We start from the raw sequence: 25,957 nt of genomic DNA on the forward strand, positions 1-25,957 counted from the left end.
ACTGACAAGCTCATCACAGGACATGCAGATACAGGAAGGCCTTTGAGCTCAGATGCTAAAACTGTTAGCTAAAACGTAAAACTGTTACCAAAATATGAAATGGCACATTTGCACATCAAAGGACACTATCAAGAGACTGACAAACAACACTGGCCAGTGTGGTTCAGCGGTTAGTGTGTCGGCCCGCAGACTGTAGGGTTTCGGGTTTGCTTCCCGGTCAGGGCATGTACCTAGGTTGCAGGCCCCCGCTGGAGTTGTGCAGGAGGCAGCCAATCGATGTGCCTCTCTCTTTCTCTCACTGATGTTTTTCTCTCTCCCTTTCTTCTTCCCTCCCTCCCTTTCCCTCTATGTAGAAATCAATAGAGAAATATCCTTGGGTGAGGATTAATAAAAAAAAATAGAGAGATTGAAAATAACCCACAGAATATGAAATAATGTTCGCAAATCCTCTATCTAATATAGGATTAATATGCAGAATATATAAAGAACTCCTACAATTCAACAACCACCACCAAATTCAGTTCAATTAAAAAAAAAAAATGGGCAAAAGACTAAGTATGGACATTTCTCCAAAGAAGATGTACAAAAAGCCAATAATCCCATGGAAAGGTGCACACCATCAGTAGAGAAGAACAAACCACAGTGCAATACCACTTCACATTCCTTAGGAAGACTGTTACAAAAAGTAGAGGATGCGTGTTGACGAGGAGGTGGAGAAACTGGACCCCTTGTGCGCTGCTGGTGAGAATGGAAAGTGCTGTGGTTGCTGTTTCAAATCACTTGGCATCCCTTAAAACGTTAAACACAGCCCTGGCTCAGCAGTTAGAGCTTCGGCCCACAGACCAGAGAGTCACGGGTTCAATTCTGGTCAAGGGCACATACCTAAGTTTTGATTCAGTCCCTGGCCCTGTTGGGGTTGTGCAGGAGGCAACCAGTCAATGTGTGTCTCTCACATCGACGTTTCTCTCCCTCCCACTCTGACTAAAGATAATTGGAAAAATATCCTCAGGTGAGGATTTAAAAGAATAAAGTTAAACACAGAATTGACATATTATCTAGTGGTTCCACACCTGGATATAGACCCAAAACAACTGGAAGTGGCAACCTGAACAGGGTTTGTACACCCCGTCACCGCGGGAACCTGAACAGGGTTTGTACACCCCGTCACCGCGGGAACCTGAACAGGGTTTGTACACCCCGTCACCGCGGGAACCTGAACAGGGTTTGTACACCCCGTCACCGCGGGAACCTGAACAGGGTTTGTACACCCCGTCACCGCGGGAACCTGAACAGGGTTTGTACACCCCCATCACCGCAGGAACCTGAACAGGGTTTGTACACCCCGTCACCGCGGCAACCTGAACAGGGTTTGTACACCCCCATCACCGCAGGAACCTGAACAGGGTTTGTACACCCCGTCACCGCGGGAACCTGAACAGGGTTTGTACACCCCGTCACCGCGGGAACCTGAACAGGGTTTGTACACCCCGTCACTGCAAGAACCTGAACAGGGTTTGTACACCCCGTCACCGCGGGAACCTGAACAGGGTTTGTATACCCCGTCACCACGGGAACCTGAACAGGGTTTGTACACCCCGTCACTGCAAGAACCTGAACAGGGTTTGTACACCCCGTCACCGCGGGAACCTGAACAGGACGTGGTGGCAGTGATGCATCACCGTTACTCCTACGCAGTTGGTTAAACGCAAGGGTAAAGTTAGAAGGAGACCGTGTGAATCGCTTGTCCTAACCCTAACCGTCAGAATCCTGGTTTAAGCTCCATGCTGCTGGCTTCAAGGAAAAGCCATTGCCCAGGGAGAGAGATGAGCTGGAGATCACAGGACGGAGGACACATTTAGTCATCGAGCCCATCCTCCCAAGGGTGGTCTGAACCTTCCCCTTGGGTGCTACCCTGTACCGCCTGCCTTGCCCGGGGAGCCAGCTCTCGGAAGGTTATCCTACAGCAAGGGTGCCTCCGGCGTGCAGCCCGCCGGGACAGGGAGGGGTTCGATACCACCTTCTGTGTGCACAAGATCAGACCACAGCCAGGCGAACGCAAAGGAAAGGGCTGCTCGGGGCCCAGGTTTGCGTTTCTTCTGTTTGTTTTATTTTGATGGAGAGAAAGCGTGGAATTGGCTGGATGGAGCTCCGGAGACTGGACAGCGTCCTGATTGCAATCCAGTGTGACCATCAGGCCTAGACCCTTAGTCGAATGCTAGTCAACCTCCTTTCAGCCTGTCCTGGGGACGTGGGGCCAGGCGATGCCCCTGGGTGTCCAGGGCACGAAAACAAACGCCCTGTAATTCACCCAGTACCCACGTTGCTCTGTTGTCCTAGGGTTTTGCAGAAAGTAGATGAGACCCTTCCAGATGTTTTCCTGCCTCTTGGGGGGCGGGGAGACAAACACATTTCTTTTGAAAGAACTTGATATGTGCGTGCAGATTTTCAAAGCCCAGGTTCTACCCAGGTCTAAAGTCAGCCCCGAAGGGTGATCACGAGTGAGCTAGAAAGAGGCACCATCAAAATGCCACAGCAAACGTAAGCTTCCCGCATGTTTTTCTTGACCTGAAACAAACATGGAAACTCATGTACATGTATCACTAAGGTGACAAGGAGGGTAGCGGGGAAGATTGGAGAGGAAGTGCTTGGCGAGAACAGGATTTCATTTTATCAAGAATTCCATTTCTAATCTTCATTTTCGTTCATCTGGAGAATTCCTCCAAAATCCACAGCAAAGGACAGGGGTGAGCAGAAATCAGGGGAGGGGCTCTGGTTACCATGGCAACACGACTCGTGACTCCAGCGGTGTCCCCGCTTTGTGGGTTACTGCAGAGATCTCTGGCCTTGGAATTAAAACGGGCTCCAACCTGAGGATGATTTAAAGCTGAGGAATAGCTAAGTTTCTAAAGGGCACAGTGAGCTCATCTTTACTCAGGAGATGCGAGTTCTGATAATGCAACATAATTGAGATGTTTCCCTCCCCCTCCCCCAGCAAAGCTGCCATAAACCACTGCGAAGGCTCAATCCAAGGTGACAGGGCTAGAGAGATGCCTACTGCAAAGCCTTGACAATTAATGATAATGGCTGGGGCCAAATGAAGTTTGAGAAGGAAGTGAAATTTCAGATACTGTGAAAAATGACAGAGCAGTATTTACATTCTAAACTGCATAATGCTATAAACATTATTATTCCTAATCTGGCCCTGCAGGTGGATTAAGTAACGAGCACACATCGATCACAGGCCAGTCTGCGTGTTCAGTGAGTGCGGAGGGTTCTGTTATTAAGTCACTAAGCACCCTTTATAGCAGCTCAAACTTCATGAGTATATGCAATTTTTGGCAGCCTTGTAATTCAGGGGAAACCTAGGGACCTATCATTTTCTATGTGCCTGTAAGATCTATTGCCGTCTAATTTATTGTTGTTGTTTTTTTCTTTTCACCAAAATGACAACATTCTTAGCTCCTGATTATGCTAAACTAAGTAAAAATAAATATAGAATGTTTTCCCTTCTTTCCTAGAACTAATAATTCATAAACCTTTTCAAAGTTACTGTAAAGAAAGGTCAAAACAAAGATAAAAAAGTGCAGCTCCCACCCTCGAGGTTCTCAGGATCTTGTTGGAAGAACTGCCTTGAATCAGCCAAACTATAAGATTTGAGGGCACAGTGCCCAGGTTGCCCAGTCTCCCCAAGATTTCTGACACTACAAGGAGTTAGGCTCACCTACAAAGGATGAGGAGGAGTCCACATGAGACCACTCCCTCTTCCGATGCCAACTGCTCGTGTAGAGGGTCCCTCCAGCCAAGCTCAGGTGTGTGAATTCCCGGACTCGCTGCATGTACTCACCACTCAGAAGTATCGCAGATCGAGGGCACGGATGAACATCAGCCGAAGGAGCCCCGGCCGGTTTTGCTCAGTGGTTAGAGCGTCGGCCTGTGGTCCGGAGAGACCCGGGTTTGGTTCCTGCTAAGGGCACGTACCTCGGCTGCAGTTTGTCCCCGGCCCTGGTTGGGGTTGTGTGGGTGGCAGCCACTCAATGTGTCCCTTTCACATCGATGTTTCTCTCTTTTCCTCTCCCTCTCCCTCCTACTCCATCTGAGAAAAAAGGAAAAAGAAATAAAAATTTAAAAAATCAGCCAAAGGAAGAGAAGCATAGGACCAAGATTAGTAGGGTTTTAAACACACAGCTTCCCTAGTTCACTCCTGTGGAGTTAGACTGTTCCCCTCCCGGCATCGACCCGGGACCATAGGCTCCGAGCTCTGCTGACAGGGAAGCTCACCTGTGCTTCATTGTGCAGACTTTGTACTGGAGCTTTGTTATCTATTGATTCATTGGTTTCCCATATGGTTGAACCTGGTCTCCAGGTTGACCACTAATGCGTGACCCATGGTTGATCTTCCGGGCATGGCCAGCCCCGGCCCTGACACGTCCAGGTATGGCCCCGAGATCGGCGTGGCCAGTCCCTGCCGTAAGCAAAGACACCCCAGCAGGTATGAGACAGACTACCTCCCAGAAGCTGGGGTCAGCGGCGAGGCTGCTCTTCGGGAAAAGCCATGTTCTTTACCACGCGTGAGCGGAGACTCGTCTGAGCCGAGAGGAAGAGCTGATCGTGTAGCAGGAAGACAGGGCTTAGTGTGAGCTCAGATAACTAACCAAATATTTGAAGAGCAATGAAAGGAACATGGAATATTCCCACGCAAGCGAACCTCCAAGGAAGACATAATGAATGTCTTTTAAAATGGCCAGTGTATGCAAAAGGATTATTCTTACCCCTAGAAAACAGAGCGCATGCCCAAGGGTTAGAAGCAGTGTAAGGAAAATTTAAGTTCGATGTAAGGAAGAGATTTCTAATAATCAAGGCTATTCAAAAATATTACATGGGCTGCCCTGGGAAATAGTAAATTCTCAGTCCTTGAACAATTCTGGCAGAAAGCAGGCCACCTGTTATAGTGGCATTTCTTTTATTAGGAGAGTCAGTGAGCCCTAAGGATCCTTTCGACTCCAATAGTCTACGTCTAAAAATATTTTCAGCCTCGACTCAGAACTGTATGCTGGGATCAGTGGGCTTTACGTATTATGATTCTGATTATGTGACTTACCCATAAAGTGTCTTATGTCATACCTGGGTACTGTGTTCTTAGAACGAATGGATATTTTCCTGAGCACAACTTAGATTTTGGAATATGGAGAGTAACTGATTCTGCGGATTCTGAGTGACCAACAGCGTAGATGGGGTGACGCTTCTCCTTGCGCAGGGGGAAGGGATGAGTTGTTAAGCAAGGGACTCGTGCAGAAAAAGTTTTGCTGGAACATTTAGTTTATATACGCGAACCCATGTTTTATAACCAGTGTCTTGTTAGGTGAGATTGAACCAGATTAGTTAGGCTTTTACCTTGAAATCTTCTGTTGGCTATGAATTCAAGGGACATCATGTACTTCTTCTAAAATATTCCCCTGAGACGACTCACTGTTCACAGCTCACGTTTCCCTTGAAGCTGAATGAGTATGAATTTCATCTTCCTCAGATACACAGAACGCTGAGGTGCGGGATCCAGTGGATCCACGCAGTCCAAATTTCCCTGGGCGTCGCCTCCCCGTGTGAACAGTGGGAAACTGTTCATAACTCAGATTCATTGGCCCCACCCATGCCTGCGATGCGCAACCTCTAGGTTGCGTGAACTGCCTTCCACTCGGACGCCTTCCCGTGTCCCTCCGTGAGCTCCCGTGAGTGCTCGTCACGAGCCGGGTCCTGCGGGGGACGGCTGGTTTCACCTAGGTCGGCAGGCCCCTGTTGGGCTCCATCCTGTCCCTCTGCTTCTCACTAGGCACCACCCCCAAAGTTCATCATGTGGTTGCCAGTTCCATGTCACCAAGATGGGGTGAGGAAGAACACAGCTCCTGTGTCTTACCCTGCAGCGGAGGCATTCCGAAATCCCAAGCGGTGCTGTTTGCACCCAGGGTTCTGCAGGGAGAGAATCTGTTATTATCTTTCTCCTCATCATCATCATTATTACAGAACAGAGAAGCCTTGTCCACTCCAAGTGGTTATGGCTCAGGACTTCCACCAACAGGTGGTCTTAGGTCAAGCAAGGCATGAACTCACGCCAGGGGGCATAATGTTCGGATCACAAAGGCTGGTCCTTCAGCTCAGAGTGGGTGGCTCCCTGCAGGGTCCTCTTCTCCGCTCTTATCTGAAGAACAGACGTCACCCCGCCCGCTGAATGTCTTGATAGCAGAGGCGCCTCCAGCCCCTGCGCTGGGCCCAGGGAATTACCGCTTTGGTCCAAGCTTCACTGTTCCAGCCAAGGCACTCTCTCTGGAGACTCTAGCAAGGTCGCCAGTATCGGGCCCTCTCCTTCCAGCGTCCCCAGGAGAGACCTGCCGGTGCCGTCTCTGTACAAACGGAATCATAGCTGGGACTGAGCAGCAAGCACCTTCAATTCATGTGACTCCTTTCGAAAATGCCATTGGGGTAGCTGGGCCTGTACCAAGTGTTCGGTACTTCTCTAGTACCGGAAACCAGATAGCTCGCGCCTTCAAATGTTGGCATCCTCGAAGGGAATTGCTAGGAAAAGGCCACTCCTGCCTCTCAGATGACTTCCCCAGAAGGAAGGTGTCTAAACTCTTCTCCCAAGTCCCCTACAAATAAATAAACTCAAGGGAAGTGGTTTTCCCTGCTGGAGGTATGTATTTCAGTCTGTCATAACTCGACAGTGTCACAAATAAAGGCACTTGCTTGGAACTTAGAAAACAGACAAACAGGCACCAGAGTTGCCCGTATCTAGTGAGACTGGCAACTCCACCTGTCCTCTGCACAACCCTCTCTCTCATGGGTAAAGACCCACGTAGATGTTGCCCACCTTGGCCAGAGACATTGGGCCATAGATGCTGGTGTCTCAGGAACCTGGTCCCAGATATCTTGGGCTGGCTTCAGGAGGTCACCAATGATCCTTCAGGTGACAGCAGACAGGGATGATCACAGACCCACAGTACGTGACTGGGAAGGAGGTAGGAGAGAGGGTGTGACCCCAAACTACGTCAAGTTCATGATCTCATCCTACTTCCTGTCTTCCTTCTTTTCCTTTCCATTCTTTCTCCCTTACTCCCCTCCTCTCTCCCCCGATGGTCAGTGGGTGCTTGCAGGGCCTGGGATTGGGGTCAGGGCTGGTAGATCAGAACTCTGGGAACTGGCCGGATACCAGCACCTCAAGCTGTGTTTGAGGCCACAAAACACATCCTGGCAGCGGGCAGGGCAGTGGCTGGAACTGGGGTAGCTACTGGGATGCAGTGTAGTTCCGTGTCCTTAAGAATGTGAGTAATGCGGTGTTTTCTTGACATTTAAATGTTGGTTGTTATCTTGATTGGAATAGCTGGCACCTTTCACCATTCTGTGTATGTGATTTGCATTCTTGAATACTATGGTGTGTTACTTTAAAAAACATACTCATACAGTCTATCTTTTCTAAAAAAGAGCAGCCCGTGTGTATCTGGGGTGGGCACACGTGTGCACACGATCTTGGTTTTTACGTCTGCTTTGGTTCTTGCTGCCCCTGGGAATGTTTCTCTTGCAAATTCTTCTGGAGCTTAATCAGTTTTCTGGATTAAGTAAGCTCCTGCCTTTCAATGTATTATTAAAAATTGACGTAAGCGGAGAGGCCCAGCCTCTGCTTTCTGTGTCTGTCCGAAGGAGACCATGTCTGTTGTAAGTGGCAACCTTGGTAGAGACTCTCAGTCCTGGGGAGAAGCAGGACTTGAAAGCAGAGCTGTCCGTGGTGCTGAAGCCAGGGGACCCGACTTGCTGATTCCCAGCTCACCGCTTCCTTCTTCAGAAGGTCATGGTTAACAGCTGCCCTGCCTCCCTCCAGAGTTCTCCGCCTCCTTTCTGGCGGAGAAGTAGACTGAACACTGCTCATGAAAAGAAGGCCCTTTTCTTGTGGAGGTACCTGGTCAATACTGTGACTGCACATCTCATTTCATGGACGGGCTGCACCATCTCACCAGCTGGGGGAGTTGCCTCTCCCGGGAGTCAGCTACAGATTCCAGGCTGTCCTTTCAGAAAGGAATTTAGAGTTTTGTTCGGTGTTCTGGGGGACCTCAAGCCAACACAGGTCTTCCTGCATTCTTGGATCCTGCTGTGTAGGGGATCCCAGCCAGAGACAGAACTGCACTGTGGCTGCTGAGGTCTGTGTGTTCTAACAGGGACTTAGTGACAGTGGGACATCCTCCAGCCTCAAGGGGTCATTCCCTGCCGTGTGCTGTGTTAGATTTGTTCTTCTGTCATTAGTTTTAACAAATGATATCACAATGTGTGTCTACATGTCTGCCTCCCTCACTGGGTGGTGGGCAGCTTGAGTAGCGTCCAATCCCTCTGCCCTGCACTTTCTCAGCACCTGTGTGTGCCTTAGACTCAGGGCTCACAGTGAGTTGAGTGTGAGTGGCTGTGGCCCCTTTGCAAGGACAGGCTCTGCTTCTGCATCTGCGTGATGTAGGGAGTGAGCTGGGTGGTCCACCACAGCTGTGGCCGGTGAGCTGGTACTTTCTAACACTAGGCACACATCGGTCCCTCTGCCTGTTTCCATGGTGCTGACTTCACCTCTCCCTCCATGAAACAGAAGGAAAAGAGAGAGAGCACAGAAAACAGTGTCAGGTCAGAAAGAGATTGCTGAACAGTGAAGGAGCTAAGACACACCTCCATAACCGTCATGCTCTGGCGGTGACTCTTGGGTCCTGTGTCTGGGATGATTGCGCCTTATGTCATTACTCTGGAGCACGAGGCAGCAGACTGTTTTGTAAAGGACCAGGCAGTAAACATTTGTGGCTTTACGGACCATATGGGCTCTGGCACAACTACTCGACTCTGTTGTGTAGTGTGAAAGCAGGAGCAATATGTTACCAACCAGGTGTGGCTGTGTTCCAATAAAACTTTATTTACAAAAACAGGTAGTGGGCCAGATTTGAGCCCTAGTTTGTCAGCTGTCCTAGAGTACTGATTGCTCTTTCATGTTTTGTTTTCTTTTTTGTTAATCCTCACCCAAGGATGTTTTTTCATTGATCTTTAGAGAGTGGGAAGGAAGGAGGAAGGGGGTGGAGAGAGAGAAAGAAGCATCTATGTGAGGGAGACATTGATTGGTTGCCTCTCATACCCACCCCGACGGGCCTGGGGTGGAACCTGAAACCCAGGTATGTGCCCTTGATTGGGAATTGAACCCGTGACCTTTTGGTACATGGGGCAATGCTCTGTCCACTGGGCCACACCAGCCAGAGCTCATGGTCTTTTAAAAGTATTATTAATTACAATTCAATTATTATCTTGTTATTTTTGTGTTCTTTTGCTATGTCTAATGGAAGTTCAACTTATTTTAAAAAGCAAGACATTTTTCCAAAAATCGTTTTTAGAAGGTGTGTGCAGTCGGAGTGAGAGGGAAGTAGACTGTGACTGGATAGGACATGGCTATTTGAAAGAGTGGTACTGTCCTTCTGCAGACCCCAACAGCTCTGCTCTGTCCCCTTTTCCTCCTGCTCAATCCGTCCTGTGCAGCCAGGACCCCCGTCTCTAAACCCCTCAGTCTGGCCCTGGGGTTTGGGGGTCAGCAGCTCTGCACTGAGTCGTTCTCTTCCTCCGGCCTCAGTCTTGATACAAAGGTGTGGACTGAGTTGGTGTTGACCATCACCCTAGGGGCTCTTTAAACGTTTGTGTTTTCCCACCAAAGACACTGAGTGAAGCCAGCAGCCTGCAGCCTTCCATACCCTCTGTCCCCAGCTTCGCTGTCTTTGCTTGAAGTTAGAGGGTCATGATGATGAGGTGAGGAGAGCCAAAGCTGTGTCGCCACCACTTCCCACTCCCACACAGATGTTTGAGAGTCTAGCGGGCCCCGGTGAACAGTCTTACTAGCAGTTTCTCTGGCTTTCCGTGGGAGAGCTAAAATGCTGGTTGCCCAGCAACACACATGCCCTGGCTTCTTCCCACAATGTGGACTTTAAAAAAATGTCCTATGATTACTCATAGTGGGGAATCATGTGGAATCACACAGGGCAAACACTTTGCTCTAACGATATTACATCCGTCCCTTTCTGTCCTGGGCATGTTCTGAGAACTTGCACAGGGTCACACGGACAGATAAGTGGGTTGTGCCTTCAGCAGAGTGCGCTTAATTAACAAGACTTACCGTTAGGAACTTCAAAGGACAGTCGAGTCTTGTCATTTGCAGAATTCATACTGCAAATTCGCCTACTTGCTAAAATGTATTTGTAACCCAAATCAACACCTGTGTCACTTCCCCATTATCCAGATGTGAGCAGGAACGGAAAGTAGTCCCCCGATGGGCGTGTTCCCAGCGGAGACAGAAAGGCGATGCCCTGTCCTCGTAATTCCTGTTGCTTCTTGTAGACGAGTGTCCCTCCTCTGGTCTGTGGTAGTGCCCCATTTTCTGGCATTTGTGAACTTTTTGTTGGTGATTTCACTGTTTAAGATGGCCCCCCAAGTGGAGAACTGCAGTGCCGTCTAGACACCCTCAGTGAAAAAGGCCGGGCAGGCCTCACGGAGGACATCGTGCCAGGCTCTGTTCACCTGCCGGCGTGGATTCAGTGTCGATGAGTCAGCAGGGTGGTGCAACCAGATCTATACATCAGACTGGTCTGGAAAGTGCTACGGTTACATCTAAAGTGTATGGGGGCCCTGGCTGGGTATGTCAGTTGGCTGGAGCACACACCAAAAAGGTTGTGGGTTCGATCCCCAGTCAGGGTACATGCGGGAGGCAACCAATTGATGTTTCTCTCTCACATCGATGTCTCTCTCCCCCCCTTTCTTTCTCTCTAAAATTAATAAAAACATATCCTCCGGTGAGGATTAAAAAATAACAATTTAAAAACAAAGCGTATGATGAAGCTGTGGAAAAGTGGCTGGATATATCTGTAGATGCACCAGATGATGACTGAATGAAATTTAAAAAGTGTAGTGGACAGTACTGTTGTGACGCTGACGACCACAGAAATGTATGGTCATGTTACCTGGGTCAAGAACATGTTAAGCTCTTCTCAGCTAGTGTTTTATTATGAAGAAATTAGTGCCTGTGCTTCATTCTTTAAAAGAAATATCTAAAAAACCCAATTAAAAAATGGGCAGAGGAACTAAATAGACACCTCTCCAAACAGGCCAAGAGACATATGAAGAAATGCTCAACGTCACTAATCATCAGAGAGATGCAAATTAAAACAACAATGAGGTATCACCTCACACCTGTCAGAATGGCCGCCATCAACAAATCATCAAACAACAAGTGCTGGCGAGGGTGTGGAGAAAAGGGGACTCTAGTACATGCTGGTGGGAATGCAGACCGGTGCAGCCCCTATGGAAAACAATATGGTGTTACCTCAAAAAGTTAAAAATTGAACTACCATTTGACCCAGTGATCCCACTTCTAGGACTATACCCTAAAAAACCTGAAACACCAATCAGAAAGAATATATGTACCCCCGTGTTTGTAGTAGCACTATTTACAATAGCTAAGATCTGGAACAACCCAAGTGTCCATCAGTGGAAGAGTGGATAAAATAGCTGTACACAATGGAGTACTATGCAGCTGTAAGAAAGAAAGATCTCATATCCTTTGAGATGGCATGGAAGGACCTGGAGAGTATTATGCTAAGCGAAACAAGCCAAGCAGAGAGAGACAAATATCACATGATCTCACTTATCTGTGGAATATAATGAACATAACAGTCTGAGGAATGGGGTAGTCCCAGAGACATGGAAGTGGGGTACAGACTGACAATCCTCAGAAGAGGGGGGGTTTGTGGGGAAAGAGATAAACCACAGAACTTACATGCATGTATGCATGACCAATGGACATGGACAACAAAGCTGGGGATGGGTGTCAATGGGGAAAAATGAGAAACATCTGTAACAAAACCAATTAATAAAATTTAAAAAAATATTCAATAAGGCGTCTTAAAACAGAAACACATATGAAACAAGATTATTTATTGATCAACTGACAAAATGCAGCAGAGGCCCCTGGGAACCTCCACCGTGCGTTTCCCTAGGAGCAATGGCTCCGTATTCACTGGTCCAGTGATGGCGAAGACTGAACAGAACCTACTACCACGAGCAGTAGGAACTGACTGTGTGATCACAGCTTAACCCTAATGGGATCTATTGCACTTCTCACATGGCAAACCCACGGCTCATCATGCGCAGTGTCTTCACCGAAAGTGTCTGCCAGGACCGGCACTGGACTTCCCCGCCTGGTGGTCAGCTCCGTGGTGTCCGACATCCCTCCTGGGTACCTGTGACAGTGCAGTGTTCACAGCCAGGCATCGTCCTCCTGCACGCCCACCCCCTTACCTTTGTGTCTTAGTTCAGGCTAGTGGCTCAGCCAATGGGCATTTCTCTCTCCCAGTTTTGGAGTTTGGGAAGCTCAGGACCGAGGCACCGGCAGATTCAGGGTCTGAGGACCCGCCGCTTGGTTCACGATGGCCATCTGTTGCCATGAACTCATGTGGTGGAAGGAACGAAGGAGCGTTCTGGGCTCCCGTTTATAAGGGCACTAATCCAATTCATGAGGGCTCCACCCTCATGACCAAATCACCTCCCAAAGGCCCTGTCTCCTGACACCACCACATGGGAGGTAGGATTTCAACATGTGGATTTGGGGAAGACAAACATCCGGCCACTCTCCTTCCACTGATTTATCACTGACTATTCTGCTTAAAAGGAAACCCTGATCTTTTTCAATTGCCCTGGACCTGAGCCAGAGTGAGCCCAGCAGCCCCAAACTGACACCTTAATTGGTCTCAGATGGGAAGGGAAAAGCATTGTTCTTACATCGGTTGGTCTTTCCTCCCCGGAGGCCAACGTGTGAAATGTTTTCCCCATTTCTGAGGTCTGATCTCTGCCGACAGCGGCCTGCGTCTCTCACCGAGTTTGCCAAGCTGGACAGTGCCCCCAGGGAGCTGTGCAGGGGTGGCTGGTCGACAGCCCGGCGGGGACGCAGGTGGGAGGACAAACCCCTTACCTGACGCGAACGTCGCGTATTGGAGGCAAGGAGGCTGCCCCGCCTCCAGGGCTGCGGGAGGCTCGAGGCCGAGTGACCTCTGGCAGGCCGAGGGGCATGTGCTGATGGTGATGTGCGCAGAGCCTTTGAAAAGCAGGGCAGGAAGAATGTTGGGGCAAGTGTGGGGATGGAAAACAGGAGCCACTCCTGAAGACCCATATTCCAGGGGCTGGAAACAGTCTGTAAACTCCCGGGCCCCACGCCCACAGCACCTGCCGCATCCCCCGAGGAGGCTTGGCTAGAAAGTTCCTGTTCTGTTGACTGAGGGAATGCTTGGGCCTGGGTCTGTTTCGCCACCCGCCAGGAACGTGAAGACCTGTGTCACTGCTCCGCAGACATGAGCGAGAAGAGACAATGGTTGCGATTCCTTGGCAACAGGACCTTTGCATGAACTGTAAGCACACAGATTGTCCATGCAGGTCCACGCTGAGGACGCCTCTGTGGCAGGGACAGCCTGTGTGCAAGCAGCATGCTGACGGTCACCAGCCATCCTCTGGCTTGTCCCCAGGTCTCATGTGCAATGTCACACGCACACACAGGAATACCCATGCAGCCAGGACAGGCGCCAGGGAGGTGTTCTGTATGAATTCTGTCCTTGGGGGTAGCATGACTTGCTCAGCTGCCAACCACAAACAGCCAGGTGCCGGAATGTGATGTTGATTAGTTTTCCATAAAAAATAATGGGAAGGCCCGCTGCCCAGGAGCAGCCCGAAGCAGAGCGCGGGCGCTCACGCAGCTCCGTGTCCGCAGGGAGAGCAAGCTCACCATGCTGCTGCGCGAGTCCCTGGGCAACGTGAACTGCCGCACCACCATGATCGCCCACATCTCGGCCGCGGCCGGGAGCTACGCCGAGACCCTGTCCACCATCCAGATCGCCTCGAGGGTCTTGAGGATGAAGAAAAAGAAAACGAAGGTAAGGCGCTCGCGGCGGTGCAGGGATGAAGCAGCTGTGGGGCAGCTGGGTCAGGAAGAGTCGAGTCGGTAGTCCCCACAGTCCCCTACGGCAGGGGTGGGGGTGCTCAGGGACCCCGGGGCAGGAAAGCCGTCAGGCTGATGCAGAAGCAAGTCACTCCCCCGCCACAGCTCGCGCTTTCACGGGTCACCGGCCTGGACCCCCACTGGGAGCGCCGGCCCGCCTGGCCTGGCGCAGATGGACCGCTGCTTCGAGACGGGACATCTGGGAGGGGCGGGAGGCACTGACACGTGTCTCTCGCCTGCCCAGTCTGACGTAGGTCGGGATGTGTACTTCAGCGGGCTGCCCCCAAGAGCACGTTCCTGCCGTGCTCACTGTGTGTTCGGGCTGCTGGTTTCGCCCTGTTAATCCAGTGGTTTCTGGTTGATGCTGAGGGTCCGCTAGAAACCACTGGGCTCGTTCTCTAGGTCAGAGGCCAAGCCAGGACCGCGCGGGCAGGGCGAGGCCTGTGAGCACACAGTCGCGCTGGGCGTCACCCTCGTCCAGGGCCAGCGGGTGACCTGTGGGGATTCCCCCCTCCTTTTCATAGCTTTTCAAAAATAATCAAAAACAAATCTTTCCAACCAGAATTCCGTGGTACAAGGTACCACAGAGGTCTTGAGTGTGCCAAGTTGGTGACCCCCTCCTCCCTTAGGAGCTCCGGCGGGGCCTGGGCTGGTCACCCCTTCATGAGCAGTCTGTCCGCCCTGTGCCACACAGGGGTCCCCCTTGCATGAGGCACCTGTGCAGGGCGGGCTTTCTGGGAGGCTGCACGTTGACGGTTCCCTCTCACCCACAGTACACGTCCAGCTCCTCGGGGGGAGAGAGCTCCTGTGAAGAAGGCAGGATGCGCAGGCCCACGCAGCTGAGACCCTTCCACGCCAGGGCTGCCGTGGATCCTGACTTCCCGATCCCTCACCTGTCCAGTGACCCCGACTACTCCTCCAGCAGCGAGCAGTCCTGCGACACGGTCATCTACATTGGGCCCAACGGCACGGCGCTGTCTGACAAGGAGCTCACGGACAACGAGGGCCCCCCAGACTTTGTCCCCATCGTGCCGGCCCTGCAGAAGCCCAGGGGCGACAGCCGGCCGGCGGAGGCCGGGGAGGCCGCGGCCAGCACGCCGGAAGGGGACTGCCTGAGGTGCAGCACGTTCGCGGAGCTGCAGGAGAGGCTGGGCTGCATCGACGGCAGTGAGGGGCCCACGCACTTCCCTTTCGAAGAGCTGCCTGCCCAGCTTGGGGCCGAGCAGGCAAGCAAGGGCCCCCCGCTAAGCCAGGAGGCTGGGGCCGGCCCTCTCTGTGAGTCTGACAAGGAAGAGAACGGGCCAGGCAGCCCCGACCGAGGTGGCACTGGCCCCCCGGCCTCCAGAATGCCCAGAAACCACTCGCCTGTCCCTGCTGCCACCCTGCCCCCCGGCCCCGCCCCCGCCTCGCCCAGGAGCATCCCAGGCAGCAGCAGCCAGCACAGTCCACCCCAGCTCGTGCACAGCCCCAGCCTGCAGAGCAGCCGAGAAAGCCTGAACTCCTGTGGCTTTGTGGAAGGCAAGCCCCGGCCCATGGGCTCCCCTCGGCTGGGCATCGCCAGCCTGTCCAAGACCTCAGAGTACAAGCCAGCCAGCTCCCCTTTGCAGCGATGCAAAGTCTACACCCAGAAGGGTGTCCTGCCTTCTTCGGCCCCCCAGCCCCCGTTGAACAAGGACTCTGGCATGGTATCCAGCGAGTCCCTGCTGCAGCCGGAGGTGCGTACCCCTCCGGTGGGAATGAGCCCCCGGGTTCTGAAGAAATCCGTGTCTGCTGGGAGCGAAGGGTTCCTTGCCACCCCAGCTGACGACGAGCACCCGGCGGCGCCGTCTCCAGACTCCAAGGAGATCGTGAGCACCACGATGGTGACGGTGCAGCAGCCGCTGGAGCTGAACGGCGAGGACGAGCTGGTGTTCACGCTGGTGGAGGAGCTGACCATCAGCGGGGTCCTGGACCGCAGCCGCCCCACCAGCATCATCAGCTTCAACAGCGACTGCTCGGTGCAGGCCCTGGCCTCGGGCTCCCGGCCCGTCAGCATCATCGGCAGCGTCAGCGAGGACCTGGAGTGCTGCCCCGGGGGGGCTCCCGTCTCCGAGGTCAGCATCACGCAGTTCCTGCCCCTCCCGAAGCTGAGCCTGGACGAGAAGGGCCGGGAGGCGGGCAGCCGGCGGTCCTCCATCAGCTCCTGGCTGAGCGAGATGAGCGCGGGCAGCGACGGCGAGCAGCCCTGCCACAGCTGCGCGGCCCACGCGTGCTTTGGGCACGGGGAAGCGGCGGCAGACGCCCCCGCCTCCAAGTTGGTCAGCAGCACCCCGAACACGGCCGTGGTGTGCCGAGAGAAGCCCAAGGGGGGGCCCGACAGTGTGCTCATCGTGTCTGAGATGGGGGAGGACTCTTTCCACAAAGCCACCCCCATCAGAGGCTGCAAGATATCCACGCTGGGCAAGGCCATGGTCACCATCTCCAACACGGCCAATCTAAGTGGCTGTGAAGGGTACATCCCCATGAAAACCAACATCACGGTGTACCCCTGCATCGCCATGAGCCCCCGGCACGTCCAGGAGCACAAGGTGGCCAGTGCCACCGTCCCCAAAGCAGCCCGGTCCCAGGAGAGCGAGGAGAACAGTGCGGGGAGAGAGAGGACATTTGAGGACCCGTGGCTGAGACGAGAGGAGGAGGTGAAGATAGAGGATGCTTACCTCAGCGAAGGAGGAATGAGGGATGACACTGCCCCAGGCCCTATGAAGCCTGAGGACAGAGCCGAGCGGGAACCGGACAGGAAGGCCAGCCCCGGGGACAGACTGACCAGCAGCAGCGGGGAGGTGTCTGCCTCGCCCGGGACCGACAGCCTCAGGAGGGTTGTGGACGGCTGTGAGATGGCCCTGCCCAGCGTGGCTGCCCAGAGCCCCGTGCACCCCAACAAAAGCCTGAAGTCCAGCAGCCTGCCCAGGGCTTTCCAGAACGCCAGCCGGCAGGAGGCGCTGGATGGCCTCCTCTACCACTGCGCCTCCGAGACCAACGGCATCGGCGCCCCTCTGGGCACCCAGTCCTCCAAGGCAACCCTGGAGAGGAAGGCGGCCTCGCCCAAGCACTGCGTCCTGGCTCGGCCCAAAGGCATCCCCCCTCTGCCCCCTGTCCGAAAGTCCAGCTTGGACCAGAAGAACCGGGCCAGCCCCCAGCACAGTGCCTGCAGCAGCAGCAGCAGCAGCAGCCCCTTGAACCAGCCTGCGCCCTGCTTGGCCAGCTTCCCAGATGAGCCCAGTGGCAAGACGAAGGACCCCGGCAGCAGCAGCAGCAAGCTCTTCAGTGCCAAGCTGGAGCAGCTGGCCAGCAGGACCAACTCTCTGGGCAGGGCCACCGTCAGCCACTATGAGTGCCTCTCGCTGGAGCGGGCGGAGAGCCTGTCCTCCGTGGGCTCCAGGCTGCTGGCGGGCAAGGACAGCACCCTGCCCCGAGCCGGGAGGAGCCTGGGCCGCAGTGCTGGGGCCTCGCCCACCAACGCAGGCCCCCTGCCGTCGGCCGGAGCCTCGCCCAAGGCCAGCCAGTCCAAGATCTCTGCCGTGAGCAAGCTGCTCCTGGCCAGTCCCAAAGCGCGCAGCCTGTCCACCTCCACCACCAAGACGCTCAGCTTCTCCACCAAGTCCCTGCCGCAGTCGGTGGGCCAGAGTGCCAACCCGGCCCCTAGCGGGAAGCACATGTCCTGGTCCACACAGTCTCTGAGCCGGAGCCGGGGCTCGGGCCTGGCCGCCAAGCTGCCGCTGCGCGTGGTGAACGGGCGCATCTCGGAGCTGCTCCAGGGCAGCGCGGGCCCCCGGGCCCTGCAGCCGCGGGCGGGGCGCGAGGAGGAGCGCGCCGGGGTCCCCGATGAGAAGCCAGCAGCGCCCCTGCTGCCGTCACCCTACAGCAAGGTCACCCCCCCCAGAAAGCCTCACCGCTGCAGCAGTGGCCACGGCAGCGACAACAGCAGCGTGCTGAGCGGGGAGCTGCCGCCCGCCATGGGCAAGACGGCCCTGTTCTACCACAGCGGGGGCAGCAGCGGCTATGAGAGCGTGATGCGCGACAGCGAGGCCACGGGCAGCGCGTCCTCCGCGCAGGACTCCATGAGCGAGAACAGCAGCTCCGTGGGCGGGAGGTGCCGCAGCCTCAAGACCCCAAAGAAACGCTCCAATTCAAGTAGGTACTGGGTGCAGGGAGGGTAAAGGCCAGAACCCCGCTGCGTACTGCCCCCTGGGTGGTGAGGGGCGTCCAGGCCCGTAGGATCGACAGTCTCTCCTTCCCCACAGCCTGTCACCCTTCAGCCTCCGCTGGGACGGAGGGTTTCTCTGTGGAAACAGACCCACTGCCTGGGCATCAGTAGGCCTTAGGGTTGTGAATGCCCCTGGTGTAGGTGAGACATGGGGGCCACCAGCAGTGCACCCCCACACTCCCCAGCTGTGGGGAAGAAGCTGCCGGCCCCTCTGTGGCTCCCTGCGCATGGACCAGGCCCCGGCTGCCTAGAGCCTCCCGGGGGGTCAGGTCAGTGCAGCCACCCTGTGGGGCTGGTGGCCCCCAAGACCCTGGTAGCTTCTCTCTGGAAATGGGCTGAATCACTGTGTCTCACTGCAAGTGCAGAGGAGGAGGCCCTTTCTCCACTAGTCCCCTGCCCCCTTCCCCCAGACACACTCATGAGCCAGTACCTGTGCACACCCTCCATGGGGCCCGAAGTGTGCCCCCCACCCCCACACACACACTGCACCAACACGTCAGGGCAGCCGAGTCCAGATTGTTGTGTGATGTTGGCATGTGCGTTCGAATGTCATGGAGTGCTTTCATATAAATCTACCATCCCTCTCGTTCTTCCAATATCTTTTATTCGTTTTTCTTGATTGGTTTTGGAGAGACGAGAGAGAACATGGACTGGCTGCCTCCTGCGTGCCCCCACTGGGGACGGGCCCACAACCTGGGCATGTGCCAACGCTCAACCAGAGCCACACCGGCCAGCTCTTTCACTCATTTTTCAAGACTTGCAGTTTTTAGTGTGGCTCTCGTGCGGGGGGGGGGGGGGGGGGGCAGAAGAGGGAACCTGCGTGGTGACTGCCTGGAGAGGGGACAGCGGGCTTTGCGCGTCCTTGCTCCGGTGCCCCAGAGGGTCTCTTGTTAGGTTACCTGCTACAGGGAACCGGTGTGAAATAAATCGCCAGGCCCGGCGCCAGAGAGGGGACTTAGTGTCGAGTGCGAGGGCACTGGGCCTCGGTGAGCCGCCGCCTAGATCCAGGCTCCGTAATGGCTCCGGCAGCAGAGAGATGCTCCTTTCGGCTCAGGTGACCTTGTCTCGCGTATTTATCATTATTATTAAGAGAAATGCTGGCTGTCAGACGTGATCAGCATGAATCAAAAGCAGCTTCTCTAAGCGAAGCCATAAAACTCCTCCGAGGAAATTCCCGGCCGGACGGCTGGTTTCACGGCGACGCGAGAGGCTAGGCGCCGCCGAGAACACAGGCAGGCAGGTGCCCTTGATCAGAAGTTGCTTTCGAGTTTGGGAAATTTTAGCATCTGGGTTAGTGGTGAACATGAACTAGAGAGGTAAGGCCAGGAAGATAACCCAGAGTGCTGTGCGGTGCATGGACAGTAGACACCGCGCTCCCTCCCCCGCGGAGTCCTGTTGCACGGGGGTGGGAAGCTGGCCGTGAGCCGTCGGCCGCGGCACGGGGCAGCGAGACGCGAGCTGGAAGCAGGAGGCCGGCTCTTCAGTCTGACCTCCGGGTGTAACGGTCCTTCCGGGCCTCATGTGCTCCTGTAAGAAGTAGAGTGGGGGGTTGGAAGGGAACGGCCCTGCTCTCTCCGAGGCCCACCTTGCTGAGCTGATTCGACTAACACAAAGGATGTTGGTGGTAACGTGACTTCCTTTCCATAAGAGGATCCACAGTGAGATTTATTTTCTGTTGTTAACGAGTGGTCGGCCTCTTTGCAAAGCTTGGTGATGTGGAAGTTTCAGGCGTGGACACAGAACCTTGGACCCAAGAGCGTTGCTGAGGGCAGCGTGACATGGACGTGGAGGGAGGGTCCCGAGCCCCCGGGAGGCTGCAGGGAAACACGGCTGAGCTCAGGGCCGAGACGGGAGCACAAGCCTGAGCAACAGGGGCCTGGGCCCCAGAGGGTAATCTTAATGGATGTGATGAGAGAAAGAAAATGTGAGCCCGTATCGGTTCTACCTCAGACACGCAGCAGCAGTAAGAATTAGTGTCGCCATGTGCTGCTTCATGACAGAGGTATGGGTGACTCTGTCATTGTGCGAACATCACGGAGTGCACTTCCCAAACCTGGGTGTACAGCCAGCGGCCCCTGGGCTCCCAGCCCAGACAGCGTGTGACTGCAGAACCGCACGAGGTGTGAGGCAAACTCTCTTTATGTAAGTAGAAAGCGGATACACGAAAATAATGGTAAAATAGGAGATATAAGCCAGTCAGAGTCCCTGACTGTCAGGTATTAGGGACCAGACATCATCGTGTGTGCTGTACTCACGGGCTGGCCACACAGGTTTGGTCACACCAGCATCACCACGCACGTGGTAACACGTTTAAGCAACAGGGACCTCTCAGCTCCGCTGTAGCCTGACGGTTCTGCCTAGAGGGGAGCTCTGGGGCCGGTCCCATCGCCAGTTTGGGAAGAGTTCACCCTCCAATTAAAACTCAACAGCAGGCAGGACAACCTCATCGTTGGGGACTGTGGAGCTGGCTCTTGTTGGTCAGTACGGTCGCACCACTGATGCTGTGGTTCCCTTCAACACTGGTGCTTTGTGATTTTCATGCCCTGTCCATACCTGGAGTCAGAGGGAAGGCAGTGGGCGGCGGGGAAGCTGATGGGGCTCTCCGAGCAGAGTGGACGTGCGTATTCCCCAAGCGGAGCTGTGGGGCCTCAGTGCCCACGTCTCCCGACACTGAACAGGCAGCAGCGTCTCAGGCTCAGGGCACTGGTCAGACTCGATGTCAGACGCACAGGCCCCTCGCTGCAGGCAGAGATGGGCTGTGATCGGTCAGCAGCCAAGGTTGGAGTGAGGAGGGCTCATCTTCTCTTTGGGGGACAGGGGAAAGGCTGGTTGGAAGTTTCATTAAAATACCAGCATTGACTTACTCAGGTCAAATCTAGGCCATTTTATGCAGCAAAACCATGTTGACAGAGATCAGCTGAAATCCCTTTTACATACTTGACCTCTGTCTGTCTGGACTGAGTGCTGGCTGCGATCGGTTGAAAAGGAGAACTCCTGGCCCACTGGCGGCAGCTGGCTGGTCTAGGCTGTGTCCACGGGGCCCCACGACTGCCCCGCCGAGTTGCTTCCCCCTGACCTTCCAGCAACCGGAAGTGGTTACTGGCCGAGGCTGGGTCTGCAGAAAGCTGGCGCCTCCATGAGCCGAGAGCCGAAATCGTGTCTGTGTGGGACCCGCCCTGAGCCCTGGGGCCAGTCTCTCCCGGTGATGGTGCAGCTTGTGGGCACCTGGCTTCCTGTGGCCTCCAGGCAACATGAGGGCGCTGTCTCCCCCTCGAGAACTCCTTTACAGCATGAAGCTCCAGGGCCTGTAGTCAGCGCTGGCCCCTGCCCTCCGCTCTCCCCGTCCACCTAAGCGAGGCTCACAGTGTGCCTCTGCAGGACCCAGGAGGGCACGGCCTCAGTGGATGGCGCAAGAACTAGGTGATACCAGTTCGTTCACGGAACTGATTGACCAGTAACCTAACGAGAAACTCTCAGAAAATCCAAGATACTCATGCTGTTCACCTCAGTATTGTTTTGTACTAGTTTCAGGTGTACCACAGAGGGGTTAGACATTTATAGAATGTACGAAGTGATCTCCGAGATTTCAGTGCCTACCTGCCACCGAACATAGTTTTTACCATATTACTGACTCTAGTCCCTCTGCCGTACTCGACATCCTGTGACGATCCTGTAATTGCCCATTTGGACCTCTCGGTTCCTTCACCTTTTCCACCCAGTGCCCCGAGGTTCCTGTTACTACAATCCGAACACTAGGACCTAAAGTGAACATAGTTGAATCTCACTGCCACACTTACACACACACCTCAGCACGGTGTGTCACGGGTGGGAACTGGAGGTCGAGCCTGAGGATTGAATTCTGAGGTGCGCGGTGGCAGGTTGGGGCGTTGCAGTCTCGGCTCTGCCACAGACTCCGGGTGCCCGGTGTGACCCACCGTGTGCATCAAAAGAAAATCTGTTTAAAAGATGGAAATTCAAAGAGATGAACTTTGGGCTTAATCCCCTTTAGGTTCTCAGAGACGGAGGCTCATCCCTGCACTGTCCCTCGACACCCCCTCTCCTGCGAGGAAACCCGCCAACAGCGCCGGGGTCCGCTGGGTGGACGGCCCCTTGTGCAGCACCCAGAGGGGCCTCGGGGAACCCTTTGAGATTAAAGTCTATGAAATTGATGACGTGGAGCGGCTGCAGCGGCGACGAGGGGGCAACAGCAAGGTGAGCCACCTCCTCCCCACACGGCGCCCCCCCCCCCCCCACTCCCTGGGCAGAGGAGGGTCGCAGACCCAGGGAGACTGCCCAGTGGGCTCCGGGTGTAGGTGGGAACTCGTGGCTCCAACCCAGCACAGGACTTAGGAGAATTCCACGTCTAACTGGCTCCGAGGCTGGGAAAGCTGGGGGGAGGGAACACCAGCTACCTTCTAAATTTAAGAAGTGCCTGTGGTGGCCCTACCCTTAACCGGGTTGCCTGAGCTGGCTCTGCCAAGCCTGAAAGTCACGGGGATCTCCCAGGTCCCTCCCCACAGACTACCCATGAGCAGTCCTCCCCAGGAGAGGCTGCATGGGCTGGATCTGCGCTGACGGTAGCCTCCTCCCCTGCCCGCCAGGAGGTCATGTGCTTCAATGCGAAACTGAAGATTCTGGAGCATCGTCAGCAGAGAATCTCCGAGGTCCGAGCCAAGTACGAGTGGCTGATGAAGGAGCTGGAGATGACCAAACAGTACCTGATGCTGGACCCCAACAAATGGCTCCGCGAATGTAAGGCCCATGGTTCATTTCCGTCACTGGGGCTACTAGGGTCGCCCGTGAAACAGCCAGGCAGGGTGAGGCGGACACGGCCCGTGTCTGTGACTGAATCCAGGGGCCGCCGATGCCCATCAAACGGAGACAGTCATGCCGAGTGCGCAGCCCCTCTCTGGAGGCAAGTGGCATTGGCGGGGGCAGCGACGACTGCTCTGGCGGGATTATTTCTTGCATGTCTCAGTCCAGAGCACCTGCAAATGAGATTTCCCCTGCATGTGCTGGAAGATCACCCACACATGAAGGCTGCATTGCAGATCTGCTCCCGGGCCACAGACGCGCACCGTGCACAGAATAGACAAGAATTGATAGAGCTCTCAATAGGGCAGAAGGCCTCACAGAGGATCCAGAGAGCAAGGAAAACATTTCTGTGAAAAAAAAAAAATAACATTCAGTGTTATTTCCATTTAATAGCAAGCCCAGATGACAGCAACTGTCTAATAACAGATCTGTCTTTGAAAGACAGATTCAATTGTCTCTTATTTATTTGTTCCTAACCATTCCATTTACCACCAAGTAAAGCTCAAATCTGGTCCTGAACTATTACACTGATTTGGGACCCAATGCAGGAAGGCAGTATGTGGAGTAAGATGATTACTGCCATTAGAATTCCTTTCCTGTCCGACCTTGGCTAGCTCTCCGCCCCCATGACTGTCCCCTGGCCGGTGGCAGGTGCACAGTGTAGGGCTTCGGTTCAGGGAAGATTGGGTGAGGCAGAAAGTGACAGACTTTGTCAGCCTCCCAGCTGGGCCCTGCCACTTAGGACCCCGTCTTCCAGTGGCTTCTCTTCCATAAGAATGAGGTGTAGCATTGTACTGGTCTGCAGCAGCCTACCGCTGCTGGCCATGACCACAGGCATGCAGATCGGTTTGTGCTGGCTTGCCCACATACTAGCTGTGGGACCTTGGGCAAGACGCTTAACCTCGCTGAGCCTTGGTTTTCTTAACAGAAAAATGGGAGACAGAAACGGTGCCTAGTTCACAGGGTTGTGAGGGGTCCATGTCATTGTTGGTCGAGCGCTCGTTACACGGCTGAGCTCGTGATGAGAGCTCGGTAATTATTTTTAGATTAGTTTTACTATGATGATGATCTCCGAGTTGAACTAAATAGATGTCGACAGGCCCTGAGCTCCAGCTTGCGGGAAGCCGAGTTAGGTCCTCTGCTAGAAATCGGGACAGAGACGTGCGCCCCCGGGTGTTTTCACGCGAGGCTCGCACGGGGCAGATGGGCCAGCAGCCGGAGTCTGACCGCAGCTCACGACTCCCAGGTACTTCCAAACCCCAGGACGCCCATTCAGCAGTGCCCCTCGTTTTTACTGTTTCCATTAAAATGTTTTTTGGGAGCTGTTGATGCCTAAGGCAGGCTGGAAGATTGTCTTCATCTTTCAAAGTCACACTTTGCTGACCAGTCCGTGCTGCAGGTGCTCCGGGGGGCACGGCTTCCCGCTCGCCTTTGCTGGTGGCGGGTCAGCGCGCTCTTCGGAGCCGAGAGAAGGCCACAGGGGAGGAGAGATACAGGCTGTTTCTTCAAGGTGAACAGAAAACAAAACGACCCCAAAAACCTTCAGGGCGGCTGCGTGCTGACTGTTCCCTGGATGTGGGGGGCAGGGTTTTGACATAGAAACATATGTGCTAGCTCCCATTTTATTTTTACTTCTGAATTCTGGTGCCACTTTCAAGGTGGACCGGTCATGGAGCCTGATGTGGTCCTGGCATGGCGGTGCAGCTGGGGTCCAGGTCCCTCGGTGACCGTGTAACCCTGGGCAGGTCGCCTCCCTCGATGACCACCCTCTGTCTCGGGAGCGTGGTGCAGCTCTCAAACCACAGTCACACGCATTATCTCGTTGTGCTGTGTTCCGCTGGGCGGCTCCGCCCGGCAGGCAGAGCAGCTGGGATCACTTGTCAGGAAGGTGCGCCAGCCCAGGCAGGTGCTGCTCACCTGGGGGTCAGATGCAGGTCTCCTGCCTTGGACTTCAACGCTGTCCTCCCTGGGCTGGGACCTGGGCCAGGAGGGCATGACCCTGGATAACTGCTGCTTAGGAACTGAAGGAAACGGGTCTGAACATAGGGACAGCAGCTGGGTCCCAAAACTCAGCTTCTCTGCCGAGTGCAATGAATCGGAATGATTGATATAGAAATCAATAACTATTGATAATTAATAGTTATTACTGGGTGTGACTAATCTTTGCTGAATGACCAGTGAGGATGGGAACGAGAGCAGGAAATGCCAGGAGACGGAGTTTCTCTGCCTGTTAGAGGGGCAGCTACACGGTCAGTGTGAGACCCCTGCCCCCTGCACTGGGAGACTGACTTATTTCATAATTAGCAGTGCCGGTAGAGTCTCACATCCTGGGACAGCTGGGGAGGTGGGTAGACCTTGAATGTCACCTTATCCCTCAGTATAGTCTCAACAAAACGTTAGGGAGCTAACACTCCGACAGAACGAGGGCCCTCGGTAGAGCTGCAGAGTGTGGGCAGGAGGGGGCGCCATGCAGGCCACCTTCCCATGGGCTTCTCCTCCTTCGCAGTTGACCTGGAGCAGGTGTGGGAGCTGGATTCCCTGGAGTACCTGGAAGCGCTCGAGTGCGTGACGGAGCGCCTGGAGAGCCGCGTGAACTTCTGCAAGGCCCACCTCATGATGATCACCTGCTTCGACATCACCTCCCGGCGCCGGTGAAGAGCGCCGCCCTCCGGCCGGCCGCAGCCAGCACAGTCCCCGTGCAGGCGGCGCTCAGAGACACGGAATGAGGAGAAGGTTGGTGGCAAGTCTGCAGTGACGTTGAGTAGTTTTGTTTTCTGTAGGAGAGGTGCGGACACCCGTGGGAGGAGGAGACGAAGAAGCCCGAGGGATGTAGAAACCCCGCGAGACTGAAAAAGCACTTTGAGGAACTT

The 25,957-nt window shown here is 54.5% G+C and overlaps 1 protein-coding gene across 1 annotated transcript in view; it reads left to right on the forward strand.

The window, feature by feature from the left end:
• The window catches only part of KIF26B (kinesin family member 26B), a 385,389-nt gene extending 359,647 nt beyond the window's left edge, over positions 1-25,742 (forward strand). Inside the window, exons 11-15 of the mRNA XM_036277591.1 lie at positions 13,802-13,964; positions 14,803-18,199; positions 22,282-22,484; positions 22,874-23,024; positions 25,594-25,742. Of these exons, the coding sequence (XP_036133484.1) occupies positions 13,802-13,964; positions 14,803-18,199; positions 22,282-22,484; positions 22,874-23,024; positions 25,594-25,742 (4,063 nt within the window). The remainder of the gene's footprint in view (positions 1-13,801; positions 13,965-14,802; positions 18,200-22,281; positions 22,485-22,873; positions 23,025-25,593) is intronic.
• The last annotated feature ends 215 nt before the right edge of the window (positions 25,743-25,957 follow it).

The sequence above is a fragment of the Molossus molossus genome, unplaced genomic scaffold (genome assembly GCF_014108415.1).
Source record: "Molossus molossus isolate mMolMol1 unplaced genomic scaffold, mMolMol1.p scaffold_m16_p_23, whole genome shotgun sequence".
Lineage (NCBI taxonomy): Eukaryota > Metazoa > Chordata > Mammalia > Chiroptera > Molossidae > Molossus > Molossus molossus.